We start from the raw sequence: 21,153 nt of genomic DNA on the forward strand, positions 1-21,153 counted from the left end.
ATAAATAAAATCTAAATTAAAAAAAAAAGAAAGCGTGAAAAGAATAGTTGCAATGAATGCCAGCAAAATGAGAAAACAGAACCAACACCATAAAGCATTAGAGGGTCACATGGATCTAACTTACGAATCTGTCTTTTAGTCCTGAATATTACTAGAAATAGCTATTTATCTAAAATGTTAATAGTAACTGCAAATACAGTAGTTGTTTGTGTTTCTTGCTTTGTCTTTAATTGAAAAAATTACAGGCTACTGAAGTCTGATGGAAACTTTTCAGTGGTTGATGAAATTTTAAACTTTAGGAACCCCCACCTTGGTTCTTGAGCCCAGGTTGCACAGAAACGCCCGTCTCTCCTCTCCAAAGCTAACACTTGTTGAACACAAATTTTCTGAGTTTTCCTGTGCTCCAGATATTGGGGCTTGGAGAGTTTAAGGTCTACACCAAAACCAACCAAGCAGACAGGGAGCACTCCAGCCAAATTGAATCCAAGTGCAGAACGCCATCAACGTATAACCCGGTGACTAATGCGGATAACGGATCTTTTATTTTCTGAAACCTTGAGTAAACACGCTACACGATGCAGCTTTCATTTTCCACTGATATCGCTTTTTCATATTCATGTTATTTGACCAGGTAATTGTGAATATCATGTATGAAAAATAAAACTGAAAATCTCAATCTAAGTACGTGGAGTGCTGGAGGCGGGTAGAGGAAGGCATGATGGAAAATGCAGAAACAGTCATGAAACATGTCAAGAAAATATTCCAAAGGAAGAAATTTAAGAGTTCCTTACCACAAGATTTTCTGTGCTACTGTTCCACATGCCACACACCTCAGTCTGTCTGTCTGCCTACCTATCTGTCTCTTTCCTCCCATTTTTTTTTTTTTGAAACAGGGTCTCCCTATAGTCTCAGCTGGCCTGGAACTCACTATGTAGATGAGGCTGGCCTCCAACTCACAGAGATCTGCCTTCCTCTGCCTCCCGATCTCCTCCCATTTTTAATTTTATTTATTTATTTATTATGTACTTATTTATTTTTATTTTATGTTTTTGAGTGTTATTCCTGCAAGTATCTAAATGCACCTGTGTTGTGCAGTGCCCTCAGAAGATAGAAAAGGACATTGGATTCCCTGGAACGGGAGTTACAAACAGTTGTTAGCTGCCATGTGGGTGCTGGGATTTGAACCTGAGTCTTCTGCAAGAATAGACAGTGCTCTTAATCACTGAGTCATCTCTCCAGCCCCTTGTCTGCCCTTTTTAAAAGTCAGATTGCCCTAAATTTTTGTTATGATGACATATTTGGGTGGCACTACCAATCCTGTAATTAACAACTCTGAGGCTTTAACAAACTGCTTTGAGGGCTTAAATTTACAAATCACTGGGAGCTAATAAATATTTAGTGAGGTATAGACATTATAAAATAAAACAGAAATTTATTTTTGTCAACTTGTATGAGCCTGGTCCAATTCTTGTTTCCCTGTAATACAGACAAACTTTAAATCTCACATATTCTCAAAGGAGTTTAGTTTTCTTACTCTCCATTACAAAACAAAACAAGCAGAAAAAAGAACGGCCTTTAGAATGTACACTACGATATTTCTGCCTCATCACCAGAACCCTGGTAATATTATGAAGGAAACTAAACACAAACTAATATCATTTCTTAGCTGCAGCAGAACAGATTTGAGATTAGAGTACTTTTCAGCTCCATATTATGGGATGCACTGCCTTTTGCAACTTAAAACATCCTTTAAAGTCTTTTGCCACGGTAACCGAAATTGCCTCCACACAATTTATTGAACGACATAACCACCAGAAGGAAGATTACACTGTAAGCCTCCATTTTCATAACTGCCGAGGAACATTCTGGAGAGCTACAGACGTAGGTCAGACTATTGGTTCCTTAAACTAAGTGGCTAGAGAGACCCATTCCTATTCAAACCTAAGACTGATTCACTGATGGCTACCTTTTTTATGTTTTCCAAACAAATCATCATTTTTATGTGCAGCCTTACCTAGTGCTCTAGGGAGATGGCAGTATTCTCTGTGTTTCTGTGAGTTTGGTTCATATCTCTACCCTAGCAATCATTCCATTGTGTTATCATTCTGTGTCTGGTTTATCTCACTAAGTGTAATGTCCTTCAGTTCATCCTTGCTAGGACATGTTGACATCATCCTTTTTATAGCTAAGTAGTATTCCACTGCATTGTAAAAATGGAATTATGATAAAAATCAATTCTGGAAGCAGCTTACAAAGCTGGGAGTGAGGAGGCCATTAGTAAACAGAGCTGATGAATGACCCCGTGCTGCCTGAGATGTCAACATCTGGTGATCTCCACCCTTTCACGAGAGACATCTGGGACACTCGAACTACAAGGAAATTCCTTTGTACTCTAAAGCTCAGGATGTACATCACTAGGTGACTGGACTCTTGCCTTCTGGGCATTTTTATCCATTTACACATTCTGGTCTTTACCAGGCCATGTAGCTCCTGTGCTTCCTCAACATTCAACAGCTCATCGAAGCTCACACCCTCCCTGCCTTCCTCAGAGAGCCAATGCTGTTATCTAAACCTGGGTCCCTGAGTTAGTCCCCAAACTCCAAAGAATGTCCTTCTCTCTCTGCGGTTTCTAAATTCAGTGACATTACATGTATGACAATTTTTTTATCCATTCATCCATCAAAGGCCTGGTGAGTTGCTTCGATATCTGGGCTATTATGAAACTTCCTGCAGTAACTGTGAAAATTCAGGTCTCTGATAATATTAACTTCATCACACACACACACACACACACACACACACACACTAGTAGAATGGCTGCATCATAAACTGTAGTTACACTGTATGTGGGGTTTTCTGAATCTGCCCTCTCCCCCAATCTATTCTCTTATGTTCACAGGGAATACAAGCTTTTCAGAAACGCCATGGGTTTTGGGATCTGGTGATGTATTTCCTGACCGAGAATATGTTTCTTTTGAAGAACATAACAAGCCCTACCCCCAATGGCTATTGCTTTTTTAGCAAAGTGCAGACCTTGAGACTACATCCTGGAAGAGGACATGTGGTTTATGTGCCTGAAATACATCTGCCTGCAGCTGATGTCTTTTATGGAATAGTTCTTCAATGCTGCTTAGCCTCTTCTGATGATTTATGATTGGTTTTAGGGAAAAAGAATTACCAAACGTGAAGAAAGTCAACAGTCACTGAATTCTTGATGTTTCTAACCACATCCTAGAAATTTCAGTTGTATTTATATCAATGTGTCACTTTCAGTGCATTTCTCTTTGTGGTATAGAGTTCAGTGCTTGTAGGCTACTTATCTAGGTCCATCTATCTATTTGTTGTTCCTTTTTATTTTCCCTAGTTGGTAGCAACTACACAGTGTCTCAGAGGCCTCCTCTTGCTTAAAGTCCCACATTTATGCACACACCAGTACATGTACCTATAGAAACAGTCCCGGCAACATATGACTTCATATACTAAGCAGTATGTTACATACGAAAACACCTGTGTTGTATTTAGGTAGCAGGTACTTTACATAGTACTTTCTTTTTAGCTGATCAACACCAATTACTGAGTTAGTTTTGTAATTCCATTAATTTGTAGCAACACAGAACTTAGCAGCAAACAGATAATGCCAATGCACCAACCCCAAATGCAAAGTTACAGAGCTGGCAGCTTCTTATCCCAGACTTAACTTCCTTCAGGACTCAGAGAAAATTCTCTTGAGGTTATTGTTGTCTTCAGTAATTCCCCAACTTCTCTCAGCTCATATGTTTTCATACATGATTCAAAATGAATCTCAGGCCAGATGCAGAGACAGGAAATAGCCATTGATCAATGAAAATCAAACCAGAAGCTTACCTTAGTTCCTTGAAGGGGTCTGCTCTGACATTAGGTGTTTCTATGGATTTGGGAAATACTGAGCCTTCAGCTCCTACAGATGAAAGACAAAAGCAAACAGATACTGGGGATGTGGAAGAATCACCTGGGGCACCATCAGCACACTGCTTAGAGCTAAAGGTACCGAGTCCATTACACAAGGTAATATGGATGCATTTTGCCACTGGCTTCAGAGCCTAGAAAGGAAAGCACTGAATCAACTCATGTAAGCAACCCTTGAGAAAAGCAGGGACATCCTTTGGAAAAAGTGTACCCTGTTGCAATCAGAGGGTGGCTATGAGGCAAATTCCATCTGGGATTCAAAAATGAAACCATTTCAAAATGATCCCTTGAAGTATGAAATTCTCTTGTCTCTTATAAACCATTAATGGTCATCCAACAAGAAGTGGTTTGGAAATAAAGCAGATGAAGCTGTCTTCCTGCAACGCAGGAAAAATCCTGTAACAGAGACACCTCCGTTGTGTATTAGATGGTAGCATTTGCCTAATGACAAGCTAAAGTTTTCTGTAAACAAAGTTCTGCATTATCGTCTTGAAAAGTTAAGCAAACAGAACATTATGAGAGATCATTTCAAGTTCAGCGTTTTTATTCTCTCAGTATTAACACTGATCCCCAGTCCAATTTAGACATTTAGCTCTTGACTGAGCTATAAGCCTTTCTCTACACAATTTGTCAACATCAGCTGAACCTTTCTAGCCATAAAAGGTTGCGAGTATCTGATTTGCATGCTCTCAAAGTGACTTCATATAATTTAACCCACAGTTTACTACAGACAATTGCCCTGGATATTAGCTTTTCAATTAAACATAGCTGAGGCAGTATCCTGTATTTTGATGCAAAGAAGTTTATTGCTATGCATTTGTTGTATATGTCTGATGCTGTGAAGAGAAGTGGGGTATTTTGCATGCATATGCAAATTTCTAGAATCCTTTAGCATTGTCATAATGTCTAGAAATCCCTTAGTTGTCATTATTATTCCAAGCCTAGATTTGTCTTGATATGATGATGTGTCCAGAAAAATTATTTTGTTTCTTTGCTACTGTAGCAACTATGAAAATGCTCAGTCTTTCTGGTAGGAGCAACAGACAATTGCCAGCACAAACCCAAACAATGCTTCTACTTAATATTACAAAGGACCAGTAAGGAATAGCTTAATGATTAACAGTCTCTTCAAAACTAGAACTTCAGTGACTCATACAGGCGTTCACATTCCCTGCAGCAACCTCATAAAATCAACATATACAGTGGGCAGGCACAGAGACGTTAAGTGTGGGACATTTACAGTTCTTCTTGACTTGAAGATATTTGCGTGTGTGGGGGGGTGTGCGCACATGTGCATTTATGTATGTGTGCAAGTGTGTATGTGCATGTGTATATACATGCGTGGTGTGCATGTGTCTGTGTGAGTCTGCATACATGCATGTGTATGAGGATACATGAGTGTGGGGCTGTGTGGGTGTGCATGTATGTGTGTGCATGTGTACAGGTGTGTGAAAGAGTGCCTTTGTGTGTATGTGAATATAAACGTGAGTGCATGTATGTGTGTCTGCACACACAAGTATTCATGTGTACTCACCCATGCATGCTCATGCATAGGCAAGAGGTTGATATTGGGTGTCTTCTCCTCAGTCATTCTCCACCTTATTTTTTGAGACAGGGTCTCTCACTGAACTTGGAGCTTGCTGCTGTGCACTGTGGTGGATTATTTAGCCTTTAAAGATGGGATTGGACCATCAATTGATATTCTCTCTTAGCAGCTTGCATAGTGTCCGCAGAAAACTATGAGAGCTAGCCTTCAGGGAGGAGGCTTCCAGGTCAGTTCCTGCATCATTGCTCGGATGCGGTTAGACTGGCTGCCTAGTTGGCCCCCAGGATCTGCCTGTCTCCCCACCCCAATGCTGAAGTTACAGGTATAAGCCATGTCTGGCTTTTTATGTAGGTGTTAGGGATCCAAACTCAGAGCCTCATGTTGCTTACAGAGCAAGCATTTCCCCACTGAGCCACCTCCCCAGCCCTAGCTTTCTTCTTTTTTAAGACTCCATATCACTTCAAATACATCAAAATGAGCACATAAAGAAATTTACAACTTGTCATGCATATTTATAAGAATGTTTATAGTTTCATTATGTATATATTATTAATTTTGCCCTGGGATTTCAATATTATTGTATCTTTGTGTAACTGAAGAATGAATTGAATTATAGACTGCCATGTAGCTTTTGTTAAATACGTGCTAAATTTGGTCTTGAAGAGTGTGCTATTTTATTTTCTTCTTGCTGTGACCAAAGGTTTGCCTCACACAGGGGTATCCAACCTTCTGATTCTGAGTGATGCAGTCTACAGATATGGTGGACCACATTCACAGCTACCTTGTGAGACTCTTGGACTACCCTGGCCAACAGACCGGGCCACAGACTGGACATGTCTGGCTCATGATTTGAAGTCTGGTCCCTAACAATGGGGGACACATAATGGCAGGAGCTTGAGCACATCTGGAGGTTCGGAAAGCAAAGGAAAGGGAATTGGCAGCATTTGGGCGACTTTCTCCTTTTCCTCCGATTATTCAGTCTGAGACCTCACCCTATAGAATGCTGTAGCTCACATCTTACTTCCTCTGTTAATCCTCTCTGGAAAGTTCTTACAGATGCACCCAAAAGTGTGCGTCCCGAGTACACTGAACATTTCTTAATGCAATTAAATCGATAGTGGAAGTTAAGTGTCATAATAAGCATGTAGTCCACATTTTCAACACTGGTAGGATCCTTTCAAAAACACATTGGCCATGGGCACTGTGGGGATGCCAAGGATTAAACATCCCTTCTGAAGTCACATGGTGATGTTACTCAGGCTGCATGAGGCCCTAGAATACAACATTCCTAACCACCTCTTGGTATCCAGCATCAGTCTCTTTTTCTGTGACTATTGCATGGAAGAGAGACTTCCCTATGCAACAGAGACCTGTGGTTCTCAGGCATGTGAACATTAGTTTACAACTACAATTAATGGACATAGCAGAAGGCTACACAGTAAGAAACATGCCAGACAGGAGAAACCTTCCTTGAAGTTCTTGGCCAGGGTAGTCCAAGAGTCTCCCAAAATTGCACAGGCTATTGCCACAGCCCTTGACTGCCTCTCAGAGCTTGAAGGTAAGACCCTATTGCTGAAGAGAGAACATCATTCAGATACAGAATTTTGACCAATGGAGCTGGAACTGAGCTGGAAGCCACCTCCCCTGAAGGCTAGCTCTCATAGCTTTGGAGAGCACTATGCAAGCTGCTAAGGGAGAACATCCGTCTATGGTCCAACCCCAGATTTAAGGCCTAAAAAACCACATCAATTACCAGCATAGCAAAATGACATTGGTACAGTAGTGGCACTTTTATCTTGGGGGTAATTAACAGCTACCTAATTGTACTTAAAGCCCACTCAATGGGAGGAAATTCATGTGTGGTCCTATAAAAATAGCCAAATGCACATGGCTAGAAAGTTGATAGATCTCAGAGAAAACCCCAAGGCTGTCACATTCCTAGACAAATGTAATTTTCTTACTATACACAAAATATGGATCCTTACATTTACAGACAAGTATCCCAGTCACAATTCATCCAAGAAGCTTCTTTTGCAACAGCTGGAGATTATTACAGAGTTCTACAACTGGTCATACAGAGAGATTGTCTGTGAATTGCCAAAGTCTAAGTGACAAATCTACCATGCAACCTCTACACCTAAGGCCCAGCAAACATAGTGGATCAAGGGGTAGAGGATTACTAACACATCTCTCAACTCTCATCAATGAAGCTCCTTCATGTAATAGAGGGTCAGAAACACAAAAGGTCACAAACGGCCAAAGCATAGAGAATAAGTGCCTGCAGACTGTGGGTCCTTGGAAAAATCTCCTATGTTAAACTCCACCCACCCAGGGCTCAGGGACTGTGGTACAAGAGGGGGCTGAAAGATTGTAAGAGCCAGAGAGGAGATGCGTGACCATAGGGAAACAGAGTCCTACAGGCTCCTGGGACCTTGCTCATATGAACCTAAAGCAATAGTGTTAGCATGCACAAGTCCCATGCAAACTCAAGCAGACAAAAACCCAGCACAGAACTGTGGAAATGGACAGCAGACCTCAATTTTAGTTCAAGAATTTTTGGCAGCTGATTACTGCTGGGTGAGGAAGAGCTGCTCTTCCTAAAGGGAGGGACTCTAGACAGGCTGACTAGACACGATGGGCCTTAACATAAATAACAGAGTATATGAATTCCAGTGGGGAAGGTTGGCTATGGGAGGGTGCCAGTGGAGAAGCGGGGTATAAAGGTGATTAAGATATTCTGCATGAAATACAGAAAAATTCAATAAGAAATTTATAAAATCACAATTGAAAGGAGCAGCTATATATCACATAAGGAAATGAAGTTATTTGTTGGTTGTATTATATATATTTTCAGTTTTAGCTGAAATTTTATTTTCTTTTACCCAGAATTCTATAAAAGTGAACACACAGAGTAGTGCCTTATGAAAGTCAGCCCTAGTTTTCTGGCTTATACATATTGCAACCAAACTGCCAAAGATGACATATTCCTCAACTTCTGACTATGCGCAATGTGTGTTCACAGTAGAGCAGAGGCTTCCCTACATCAGAGCGGTCACCAACTTGAGGAATGACATTTTCTTTAAAGTGAACGTCTAAATGCCTGTCTTAGTCACACTCTGTGCTGAGTCTGCTTCTTCATTCATCAATAATAATTATATAAACTCGTCTGCTACTTTACTTATTACACCTGCTCTATTGGGATCAAGAAGAAACAGCTTGCTTGTAGTCCTTAGCTCTGTCACCCTTCTGAGCCAGCCCAAGAGGAAAAGGAATACTGGACCACAATAGGGTCACTAACATACCATCGATAATGGTATGTCGAAAGGACAGGGTCTCCTGAACACCAGAGCTCAGAATGATAGTTTTCTCTGATCCCAAAGTACCTTTGCTGTCCTTTAGACCAGGATTCTTGTTCTCTGTCACATTCCCTAGCACAGCCTGGACATAGTAGGCACTCAACAAATATTATAGAAAACCACAGTGCTCATTTGTCATTGAGCACATATCACCAGAATTTCTGTTAGCATCTTGTAGACATCATTCCATTTCTTCAACTAGATCTTAAGCTCTGTGTGAGAAGGAACAGATCATACATAGATATAGCTAGACTAGCATGAGGTGCCTCAGGGTTCTACTGGACTGGTTTCCAGGTGCTACCATTTCTATGGGAGTACCCCTTTATCACTATAAAACTCCTCACAAAGTGCAGTACATTTTAAATGAATATCCCCAAACACAATTCAGCATGCTATGCAATGCCCTCTGAGGTCAGAAGAAGGTGTTGGATTCCCTGCAACTGGAGTTACAGACAGTTGCTAGCTGCCACGTGGGTGCTGGGAATCAAACCTGGGTCCTCTGTGAGAGCAGTCAGTGCTCTTAACTGCTGAGCCATCTCTCCAGCCCATAGGTGTGAATTTCTAGAGCAGATATCAAAGCCTCTCATTTGCCAAGGGATGGACATGACCTCTGACTAAAATGATGCTCTGTCTCCTTCTTCGAAAAGAAACATTGGCTGGTAAGATGGCTCAGTCGGTAAAACTTTTTGCCTTGAAAGCCTGACAAATGGAGTTCAATCCCCAAACTCACAGTAGATAGGGAATCAATCTCTGACTATTGTCTTCAAATCTGTAAATGTGCACGTGGTGCACACACAACTTGAAAAAGAAGGAACACAGCATGTTCATAGGCTAGAGGTTGGAAGACACTGAATGAAATATCTGGCATGCAGCAATCTACATATGGTATTCGATTAAGCGGTACTGCCACGAAGAGCAAATTACAGAGTATGTTCTTTCCTACTCTTATTTGACCCTTTACATTGATTTAAAATTAAAGTTTTAAATGACTTACTATGTTCTAGGAACTCAAGTGCTACTCTGGATTTTCACTGAATCATCAGAAAAGCCTTGGGCTGCAGAGACTGTGAGTGCCTATTACAGATGTGTGATCTGAGGCTCGGAGATGCAGAAACTGTCTGCAGTCACACGGCTCCGAGGGTCCGTGCAGTCCCAGTTCCAGATCCAGTGTTCCTCAGATTTACTCTAGACCACCTCTCTCAGCAGACTCTCTTGCCCTGCACTTAGCTTCCTCTGAGATCTAACAAACATTGATGTTTATGCCTTCAATTCATGCCTGCCAAGTCCCCAGTCACCTGTCTTCCAAAGACCTCACATGTGCAATGAAATGAATTATTAATATTTCAACTTTCAAGTCTTATCAGATTTCACGCAGACACACACACACACACACACTTTCCCAAAAGCTGCCATCATAGACAGCCATCCAACTGGACAAATGCTGACACCTGTCCTCTATCCATTCTTGGATAATATATTGTCCTCAATTTTATTATTTCAAAATGGCTCCTATTAAAACTATACCTACTGATTTCTTTTTTTGACACAATATAATTTACTGGCAATAAATGTTCATAAACACTTTCACTGAAAAATCCATAAAGTCATTTCAGCTTTATTTTAAGTTCCATTTAATGTCCCTCAAAAAATGATTTTGTCAATGTGTTTCCATTAGTTGGTTCTCTGCCCAATAACTTAATTCCATGCAATCAATCAGGGACTTATAAAGCATGTGACAGGATCTACCTAAAGTGTTTTGATTCACCATAAAGATCAGCTCAATGGCTCTTTTTCCAATTGTCCCAGGTAGGGGGTACACTTGTCCAAAAATTTCTATTGCACTCTGTTACCCTAGCAGCAAAAGCCCAACTTCCCTACAAAGAATATTCAAGTTCAGAGCTGAGTGTTATCACAGTTTTCCCTTGAGCTGTCCTGTATGTCAGGAAACGTGACATCCAGTCTACCTTCTGTGATCTAAGGCATGTCATATAGCCTTTCGGGGCACTGATTTTCTCAACTTGTAAAATGAGATGAGCTAAGTATCAGAGCTAAATGGTATCCCCCAAATCTAAAACTCTGAGTGTCCTTGACCATCTCCTTTAGCTACTGTGGAAATGAAACAATCCTGGAATATAAAAAGACTTTTTGAAGTTTGTTTATTTTCTGTAGTGCTAGGGATCAAATCTAGGGCTTCACTGAAAAATAACTCTGATGCAAGGTCAGGCGAGGAATGAGACACAGTGTTGGGGGCATGAAGCTTTTTAGACAGAAAACAGATAACCAGCAGCAGCACCACAGACAGACTGCAGGACAGAGGCTCTGAACAGAGGAGATCAGTGTCCACATGGCAGAAGTTGGGTGAAAGTTGTTTCACCTCACAAGACTGCAGCCAGGCTCGATGACTCCCAGGCTAGAGACAGGAAAGGGTGTGGAGAGCAGGATGTGTGTATGACCACGGATCTCCCCTTTGATGTAAGCTCACTTCCTCAGGTAAGAGATCCTGGTACCTCTAAGCCTGTTAGCTTAGAGCTAAGAGTGTCTCAGTAAGTGCCTATAGGTATCTATGAGAGGGAGAGGGCTGTTGCAAGGATTATATCCTGAGCAGCAGCTGGACTCCAACACTGCAATCTTACATGTACATGCTAAGCAGATACTCTACCTCCGAAAATACACCAGCTGTAAACTGTACTTAATTGGAAAAAACAAATAGGAAACAAATTCCGTAAGAGATGAAATAGCAGCAAAATTTATCATGACAGAAACAATAAAACAATAAGCACCACATATATGACCTGGAGAAATGAAATTTTATGAAAACTAATAAGCATAAAGTCCCCCAAACCATACATGTTAATAAAAGATGTGGGCTAGATACTGAAAAGAAAGTATAGCTTTATACAATTTGGTACAGGAAAACAGGACAGTGAACAGAAATATGATGATGGCCATGACAGAAAATATATAAGAAACCAGATCTCATGGAACACGAGAAAAGCTGATCTCAAAAAGCAATTGTAAGAAATTTGCTTTAGGGTCTGGAGAGATGGCTCAGTGGTGAAGGGCACTGGCTGCTCTTGCAGAAGATCTGGTTTCAGTTCTCAGCATCCACACGGTGGCTAACAACCACCCATAACTCCAGTTCGGGTCTATTTTTTTTTCTATATGAATACAAGAAGGGGGATGGAGGAATAGCTCAGATACCCTCTTCTGGTCACCACGGGCACTGCATGCATGTGGTGCCCATGCATACAACCAGGCAAAACCCTCATGCATATAAAATAAATAGATAAATCTTAAAAATAAAAATGTGAAAAAAAATTAGCAGCATCAGAAATGGCTACAAAATTGATTGGTTAGAAATGTGACTATGACAGTAAATCATAATTTGGAATGCTAAATTCTTTCTTCATCATCATCAATAGTTACACCAAAATGCCTTTATGTTAATGCACATGAACTAGAACTCATCTTTAGGCTTAAATCATGGAACAAAATTGTTCAATGTCTTCGGAATACTAGAGTTAACCTACTTAATGGAAACTGCTTTAAATAAAAATAAATAAATAAACCCCACTGTCAGTTTTAAATTTATGTTGTCTGGCTACATATAAATTGAATGGCAATCTTAAAAACAACCATATTTTACTTGGAAGGGTAAGGCTGTATTTTAATACCTATATGGGATTATAAAATGGAGACAAGCAGTCAAGCTGAAAAACGATGACAGGGAAATATGAGAAGGGGTGAATTCACTTTTTGCCTCCTCGAGATTTAAGAAACAGAAGCCCTGGTGTCTGAGACTCCATATGGTGCTATGGTGTGGTGCCAAGGGGTCCATGGGCAGCTGGTGTGGTTCTCAGTTTGATGGTGTAGTGCATTTCACAGGTGAGGTCCAATGGAAAGTCCAGAGGGATGCTATCAGAAAGGGTGCTGGTGCCTGGGAGTGAATTATCAGGAGAGCAAGTCATTTACCAAAGCCTGTGACTGGCCTCCGGCTTGTTCTGGCTTCTTCTACTGTTGCTCCATCTCTTCCCACCACTGTGACGTAATCTGTTGCTAGCCCTTCACCAGAGGCTGAACCATTGGGACTTTCTGATTTTGGACTTTCATTTTTGAAAATTATGAACTAAATACAAAATTTATAAAACTGACTTTCCTTGGGTATTTTGGTAGTAACAAAAAATTAACTAATAAATACAGAATTTGTCAATTAACTTTTAGTATTCTTACTCTACTTTTAAATATTATTTAATTTATTATTTATTATTTCATGAAAGTCAGAAGAGAGTGTCAGATTCTCTGAAACTGGAGTTACAGGTGTTTGTTAGCCACCATGTGGGTGCTAGGAATTGAATCCAGGTCCTCTGCAAGAGCAGCTAGTGCTCTTAACCACTGAGTCGTCTCTCCAGCTTCTCCTTCCTCTATTTTTATATGAAGTGGGAATGGGTGGAGTCTATGATCTATAGATCACTTCCAGTTCTGCTATTTTATAATTTTCCAGATAACTGATTGGATGACTGCCCATGAACCAAGAGACGATCATGGTGTGCAGCTCAAACCAAAGTTCAATTCGTTTTGCAAGTATGTGCTGAGCAAGCGGTGTAAGTAAACAATAGGAGGTTCTAAAGAAAGGTAAATAACAGGATGTCTGAAGGTAGGTAAACAATGGAATGTTCTAAAGGAAGGTGAACAACGGGATGTTCTGAAGGGAGGTGACACATGCCATCCTGTAGGAAAGCCCTTAGGTTCAGGAAGTTAACAACTCAATAGCTTGGGAAAATTCCTGAAATTGACCAAGTTCATTGGACCCTTGCTTCCTTAAGCTTATAAGCCCTAAGGACTGCTGAGAGACCTCGCAGACAAGCAAGGACACCTGGGACAAGCAGAGGGGCTGTTTGGGAAAAACCGGGCACCAGCTGAGCTGCCTTGAGCTATTTGAAAAGGACCCTCCGGCAGGCTGAGCTGCCTGTATGTGGTGCAGTGTGCTCCAGGTCCCCTGCTCTCGTGAGCTATCACGCATGCTGGGTATGTTTTGGTTTTGCTGCTGACAGTCATTTCTGCTCCCGTCAATAACCCCAATAAAACTCATTTGCTCACAAACTTGGATTTGGGGGCCAACTTTAATTTGGTCTGTTGTTGGGTCCCTATCTGGGGCGAGCAGACATTTGTTCATGTTTCCCCAGGAGCAGTGTCATACAACACTACCATATTCTGACTGGCTGAAATAATTGTAACTAAGTTATCTCACAGATAAGGATGTACTGAAAAACAGCGATATAGACTCGGACTAAGATACGTCTTTGACATTTTCCTAAAGTCATGACTGGAAGACAATATTTCCGGGAGACTTAAATTCTGATTATAACTAAAAAGTCATTAGGAGTGAACATGCCAAGGGTGGGATGCAGCAATACAAGAGAATATGTAAATAGTGAAGAGTTGGGGGTTTCAAGATAATAAAGAAGGCTGGGTTGGTGAGTATTATTGGATATTAGAGGAAAGGCTCGGTCCCAGGAAGTGCAGAGATTTGGAGGCTAGAGTGAATTATCAATCAAGAAATCTGATTTGATCAAATTTACACTTTACAAAGATTGCTATGGGCTACTAACAGCATCTTTTTTAACCAGACATTCATATGTTGAAGCCTTAATCTCAAATGGTATATTATAAGATGGTGCCTTGGGGAGATAACTAGGGTTTGAAGAGGACATGGGATGGAACCCTGGTGATGGGATTGGTGCTTGTGTAAGAAGAAATGTCACAAATGTCCCCTCCCTGCCATGTGAAGTCACCTGTCTGCAGTCACAGGATGAGATTCATAAGGAGAGAGGGAGTAGCTCTCAACCTGTCTCCCATGAGAGAACAGGAAGCTGACCATCTTCAAACCGAGAGGAAGTTGGCCATTCTGAGGTCTAAACTCAGACTCCCATGCCACCAGAACTAGAAGAAACAAATTTCTGCCGTTTAAACCATGCAGTGCACGGTGTCTGATAGTGAAGTGCACACACAGACATGCGATGTGGAAAAAACAGGAAGAAAAAGCAAAGACAGATGTGTACAGGCCAGGGGAGAGAATCCAGGGTGCTGCAGGACAGGACTGGTTGAGGAGACACTTAGGAAGGAACCACTCGTGATGCTGTGGATAAGACGAGATGGAATGAGGTCACGGAGCCCCCAGAGAGACATACTCAATGTTCAGACCAAGTAACAAGTATCCAAGGCCAACTCTGTCCAGAGAAACCCAGTACTTGGGCATGAGGGTGCTGAGGATCGAATTCAGATCCTCAAGTTTATTCAGCAAGCACTTAACTGAGCCATCTTCCCAGCCCCTGTATTTAATTAACACGAACTTTTAAATTTCTCTGAAAAGTAACATACAGTGAAAATTTCTTAAAGAAACAGGTCGTATTATATTTAGTCCGAGATGGGAAATGAGCTGAGGGTCAGGGAGGATGCTGAGCGTCCTCAGATTTCAGGGAGTACACAGAGAGCACAGCTGTCATCATCTGAAAGCCTTCACAGACATCAGGAACACAGATGCTAGACAACTTTTTGTGGAAACAGTCACTTGGGGCAATTTAATCACCTTGTGTCTCCCTTGTGGTGTTAAGTTGCTAATGCAAAACATCTGTGCTTGTGAGTGGTTTCCAGGATACTCACCAAATATTTATTTTTTTAGGAATTAAGACACTTTTTCTAACTCAGAAACTATAGATAATTCATTACCAATATTTATGGAAGGCCTGCTCATACAGGGTTTGTTTGGGGGGGAAATGGACTTAGAGTTTCCTTTTAAGGAATTGCAAATTGTGGTGGTGTGAATGAGAAATATCCCCAATAGGCTCATATATTTGAGCCTTCTTTCTCCAGCTGTTGGCACTGTTTGGGGGAAGTTATGGAACTTTGAAAATGTGGACTCTTGCTGGAGGAAGTATACCACTGGGGCTTTGAGATTTCACTGCCTCATCCCTCTTTAAATTCCCCTTCCCTCTGCTTCCTGACTGGATAAAGATGCGATTACTCCGTGCCACAGTGCCTTCCCTGCCTGTAGGCCCTGTCGCCCTCTGGAATCCTAAGCCTAAATACACTCTTCCTTAATTTTCTTTTGGCCACAGTATTTTATCATACCAATAGAAAAGTAACTCACATACAAATTAATAATGAAAATCAAAATGTCCATAGAATTTGGGCCAGCAAGACAGGTCAGGAGGTAAGGGCTCTGAAACCTGGTAACCTGAGTTTGATCCCTGGTACCCACATGGTAAAGGGGGAAGTGACTTTCAAGTTGTTGTCTGACCTCCACATGCATGCTATGGCACATGTATGCCCATGACATAATCAAGCAAATAAATAAATAAATAAATAAATGTACAATCATTGAAATTTTAGAAATTTATATAATCCAAGTGTTGTAACATTCATTGTCTATCAATGCTTAGCAAGTGCCTCCTATGTGCATGGTACAGTGCTGGGCAATTTTCAGTGAGAAAGTTTGATCTTTGCCCTTACAGGGTCTTTCTATAGCTAGATAGCTAGATGAGAAAAAAAAAAAATTAGTTTCTTACATTAAGTTTTTATACTTCATATATTTTCAATGTAGGTGATGTTGCCTCCAAGGTGACAAATACTGGTTCTTAGAGGGGGTGTTGGTTTATATTGACTATTCAACTGACAGGATCTAGAAACATCTTGGAAATAAATCTCTGGGCATATCTGTGAGGGCTTTACTAGGTTAGAGTAGTTGAAGTAGGAAGTCCCACTCTAAAGGTGGCGAGGGCATCATCCCACTGGCTGGGGTCCTGGGCTGCATTCTAAGCAGAAATCTAGCTGCATGGGGCATTTGACGCTCTGCTTCTTGACTACAGCCGCGATGTGACCAGCTGGCCTCTGGCTGACTTGCCTTTCCTCACCGTTAGACGAGATTCCTTCAAACTGTTAAGGCTCAATAAACCCATCCTTCTTTAATTGGCTTTTGTCAGGTATTTTGCCACAGAAACAGGATATGCAACTAATGCAAAAGGCAAAAGAAAAGAAATCTTTATGTACATCGCACAGGTACGTGTGCCTATGTGGAGATGACGCACGCATATATATTATATAAACAGTTTCTATGATAGTAGTTTTTGAGGGGTTGAGGGCAATTAAGAACAATGGAGAAAGGAGGGGGAGATGGGGTTCTAAGGGCTGGGAAGTGGCCTGAGCAGCTGACGGGCCCTGAGCACCCGCCTTGCTGTAGCATGTCAGGCTTTCAGAAGGTTTCACTGGGGAACTAATCTTACTGAAAGTCATGGGAATATAAATGATCACAGGAACTGAGAGACTGAGTGACATGGCCCAAGAAATGGCATAAGACATGTGCCAGGAAAACCAAGCACAGAACTGTTCGGGGTTGCAGAATTAAATGCTTGAATATGGAAGGAAAAAGATGTTTTAAAAATGGAGAAGACAAGAGTCCAAAGGTTTCTAGGATACACATAATCGAGTAGCACAGAAGTCAAGAGGAAAAAGTATTTCAAGATGGTGGCAACAGTTTATGTATGTTACACAGTGGAGAGAAGCGAGGAGACAAATTAAGCAGCCTCTGAATTTAGGAGCACACAGGACTGTGCATCTGTAGAGCCATTCAGGAAGCTTGAGGCAGACTGCCATCTGCAGAAACATAAAGAGAAACTGAAGAAATGGACTCAGCCAGAGTCACAAGTTCTTGGCAGTGAAGCACAGGGTTAGTTGAGTACTGATACTAGATATTACATATTGAAAGCCTAGCTACATCCGTGACCATGCATTTACAGGGCACTGAGCTCCTCTCTGACACAGACTGGAGAGAGACACATGTGTTCATAATGCAGGTATACGTAATGGATGGATAGATGGGCATGCTGAAGAAAATGAGGTCAGGGTCGACTAGAAACATGAGAAAGAGGAATATGATGCTGAACAAGTTAATCAGCTTCTTTTAACCTCTACTTCCTCTGTTGAGATGGGAATGATAGGCTACTGTGAGAACAAGAGGTTTCCTAGGCATGTTTGTATGTATATGATAAATGAGGCATGTATGCATGTATGTGTAATACATTAAATATAGCATATGATGAAGTGCATTGTAATATGATGCAATGGTAAGTGTGGCTGACCCACAGATAATGGATGTTTTATTCATTTTATTAGAAGATAATGAGAACAAGAACGGAAGATAAGGCAGAGAGGAAGCAGAGTGCTATTAACCGATCTGAATATGACAATGGAGAATAATTACAGGCATTCTCTTCTAAATATTATAGCAGCAGTCCAAAGCAGCCAGACCACCAACGTGTACATTCTGAACGTTTGTGTAGAATGTGAAACTGTAACATAATTTTAAGATTCACATATAGAAACATCCAGGCAAGATACGAAGAGACAAGTAGTTTAATTAAAGAAACTCTACTGGAGAAACCAATAGACCAGAACTCATGCTCAGAGTATCATTATGCACAAATTGGAAAAGATGAAAGGAACCATTCAAGCTGCAAGTGACCTCATTTCAGCTTCTTACACCTACGTTATTTCTGATAGTAAATAAAACTGCACAGTCAAACAAATAATTTCAGCCCACTGGTTGTGTCTAAGATGGGAAGAACAACTAGAGCAATGTAGCATCTGAGCCAGGAGGAAAATGAATAATGGAGCATCCTACGCAAGAGATGGAGCTCCGTGACCTTTGCAGCACAGAGCTGCACTCAAGTTACCCAAAGATGATATGCTGCGTTGCATGAATGTGACCCTTCATCCACACTGTCCTCCAGACCTGCATGGGGCAGGTGGCCAGAGTGAGAAGGAAAAGTTAAGCAAGCGAGCTCTAAGTGAATCACGTGAGCAAATTTGGGAGAGCATTGCTAAGTGCTGCACCTCTTCTGGTGACTGAGGGACAGGTGGACACCTCAGTGGAAATCTCCACTCTCAAGTATCTCTCACAGTGTGAGAGCAATCAACACCAAGAGAGTCAATGGGGGTGGAGAGACCTGGAAAATGAAGTAATGGTTTCTAAAGGTTTCCTGGTCATTGAAAAGGAAGCAGATGCACTGTTCCTGTAGCTGAGCAGGTGGGCGGTATTGCCTTCCTATGGAGAAGGAAATTGAAGTATTAATTGAGAACTACAGAGAAACACATTCTCAAAGATAATTGAAGAAACTTATAAAATCATTTATAGGAGATAGGATGTCTTTAAAAAAGTGAGAAATAGTAAATTGAATTCTGAATATAGGTGAGGAAGGTTTCAAAGTATTAAAGCTCTTGAATGATTTCATTTCTGAATAAAATCCTGTTTGGAAAGAAAGCCTTAAATGGGTACAGCTTACAGGGGGCTCAGAGGTGATTCTGATTACATGATTTTGACTGCATCCATTCACTTCATCCTCAAGATGGCCAGCATATTAGGTTAATGAATATTTCCCCCTTTCTCTTAGAAATGAAATCCCAGTACCCTTTATGGGAGCAAGGTTCTCAGTTAATAATCACTTTTACCTTCTTCCCTTCAAACTAGAGGGGTCTTCTGACTCGTCCTTATCTTCTGGAGCAGGGCACAGGGAAGTTTTACTGCCCCTGGAAAGAGTACATATGTGAACCTTTCTATTCTCAGAATTCCTCCTTCTTCCACATGATACACACATGTAACTAGAATAGTCATCTTCCAATCATGAGAAAAAGACCAAGAAGACTTCAGACACTGAGTGGTTGACCTTGTCACCATATGACCACCAACAACTGTTTACCATTGGACTTGCTACATGGGAGAGAAACAATCCAGAGGTCTGATTTGTCTGAGTTACATAGTAAGGGAAGTCTGTGACTTGGTCCTGTCTGAAGTTCAATCCCACTGCACCTATAACCAAGTAAGAGAAGGAAACTGACCCTCTGTGAGGGACAGGCCCTTCAACTATAGCATTTTCTAATAATTCAAATGACCTAACAATGGACGTCCCTGACTTTCCATTAACTGCTGAGTGAGCTTCGGTTTATTTTTATTTTAAGATTATTTATTTTTAAGTATGTGTATATGTATGTGTCTGTATGTATGTGCATGTGTGTTCAGCTGCCCAAAAAGAACAGAGGTATGGGTTTCTCTAGGACTAGACTTATAGCAGGTTTTGACCTGCCTCACATGGGTGCTGACAACCAAACTTGCGTCGTCTGGAACACAGTCAGTTCTCTTTATGCGTCATCTCCGTAGCCCCTGGCTTTCCATTCTTGCTCATAGTGTTTTCAGTCAGAAAGTGCCTTTCTCTCTTTTGTAGTAAATAAAATTCTTTAAGACTAGATCAAACGAAACCCCACAATGACCGCTCCACAGCCTTTGAACAGTTCTCACTAATGGCTCCTTCCTCCCTTCTTCTACAATTCCGTCATTCTTCACCTGTGTCCTAGGTCAGGACTTTCTTAATTCTGCCTTGTGAATCGGGTCATCAACGGCATTGGCCTTCACCACAGTGGAAGGTGCTTTGATTCAGGGCCATACTGGTGACTCTGTCCTTCTTAGACAAGTAGCACAGGTTTAGATACTCTGAATTCAGTTTGAATGAAGCAGGAAAAACACAGGATAAAGTCACAGCTTGAGGGAGGAAGAGGTAACGTCTAGCCAGCATCAGCTCTACTACTACAATACCTTCCAATTTACCATCTAGGAACAGCAAATGGACAAGCCCACAGCTGTCTGTGCTCAGGGACTGGCCTCTAACAGCACTCCTGTTTCCTCACAGTTCTGTCTTTTACTCTCTCCAATTTACTGCAGTCAAATCAACTGCTCAAGAGAAGCAGACTTTTCTCCTTTTGGCCAACACAGCAGGCTTCCACTTTGATCTCTAAAGAGAACAGGTTTTAAAAGTCCCCCTCTCACACTTCCCCTCACCCAACTTAAAAAAAAAAAAAAATACATCTTCCCACCTTCTGCAGGAAGCAGAAGCCTCCCCCTTTAAAAGACCCCAGCTCTTGACCCGGACAGACATTTTCCCTGCCGGGAAGGGAATCTGTCCCATGTGTTCCTTTGCTAATAAACTCTATTCCGATGGAGTTTTATCTGTGTCCTGGTGCTTCCTCCTGATCAACCCTATTCGTCATATGGCTACTTTTTATCTCTCACTACCACTATGAGCAGAACACAGTGCAATCTTAACCTCTACAATTTCCCCTTGTTCCTTCTTTTTCCATCTCTGGATCTCCTGGGTCATACTGTTCTCTTGAGTTTTGCCTTTTCTGGAATGTTACACAAATGGAATGATAGGATTCTCCTCTCTCTCTCTCTCTCTCTCTCTCTCTCTCTCTCTCTCTCTC

General features: G+C 41.3%; 1 protein-coding gene across 1 annotated transcript in view; it reads right to left on the reverse strand.

Annotated features, from left to right (window-relative positions):
- Sgcd (sarcoglycan delta) overlaps positions 1-21,153 on the reverse strand; it is a 440,866-nt gene that overhangs the window by 126,831 nt on the left and 292,882 nt on the right. The window contains exon 8 of the mRNA XM_008845949.3: positions 3,865-3,937. Coding sequence (XP_008844171.1) covers positions 3,865-3,937 — 73 coding nt within the window. The remainder of the gene's footprint in view (positions 1-3,864; positions 3,938-21,153) is intronic.

This window comes from Nannospalax galili, unplaced genomic scaffold, assembly GCF_000622305.1.
Source record: "Nannospalax galili isolate Female #2095 unplaced genomic scaffold, S.galili_v1.0 scaffold382, whole genome shotgun sequence".
NCBI lineage: Eukaryota > Metazoa > Chordata > Mammalia > Rodentia > Spalacidae > Nannospalax > Nannospalax galili.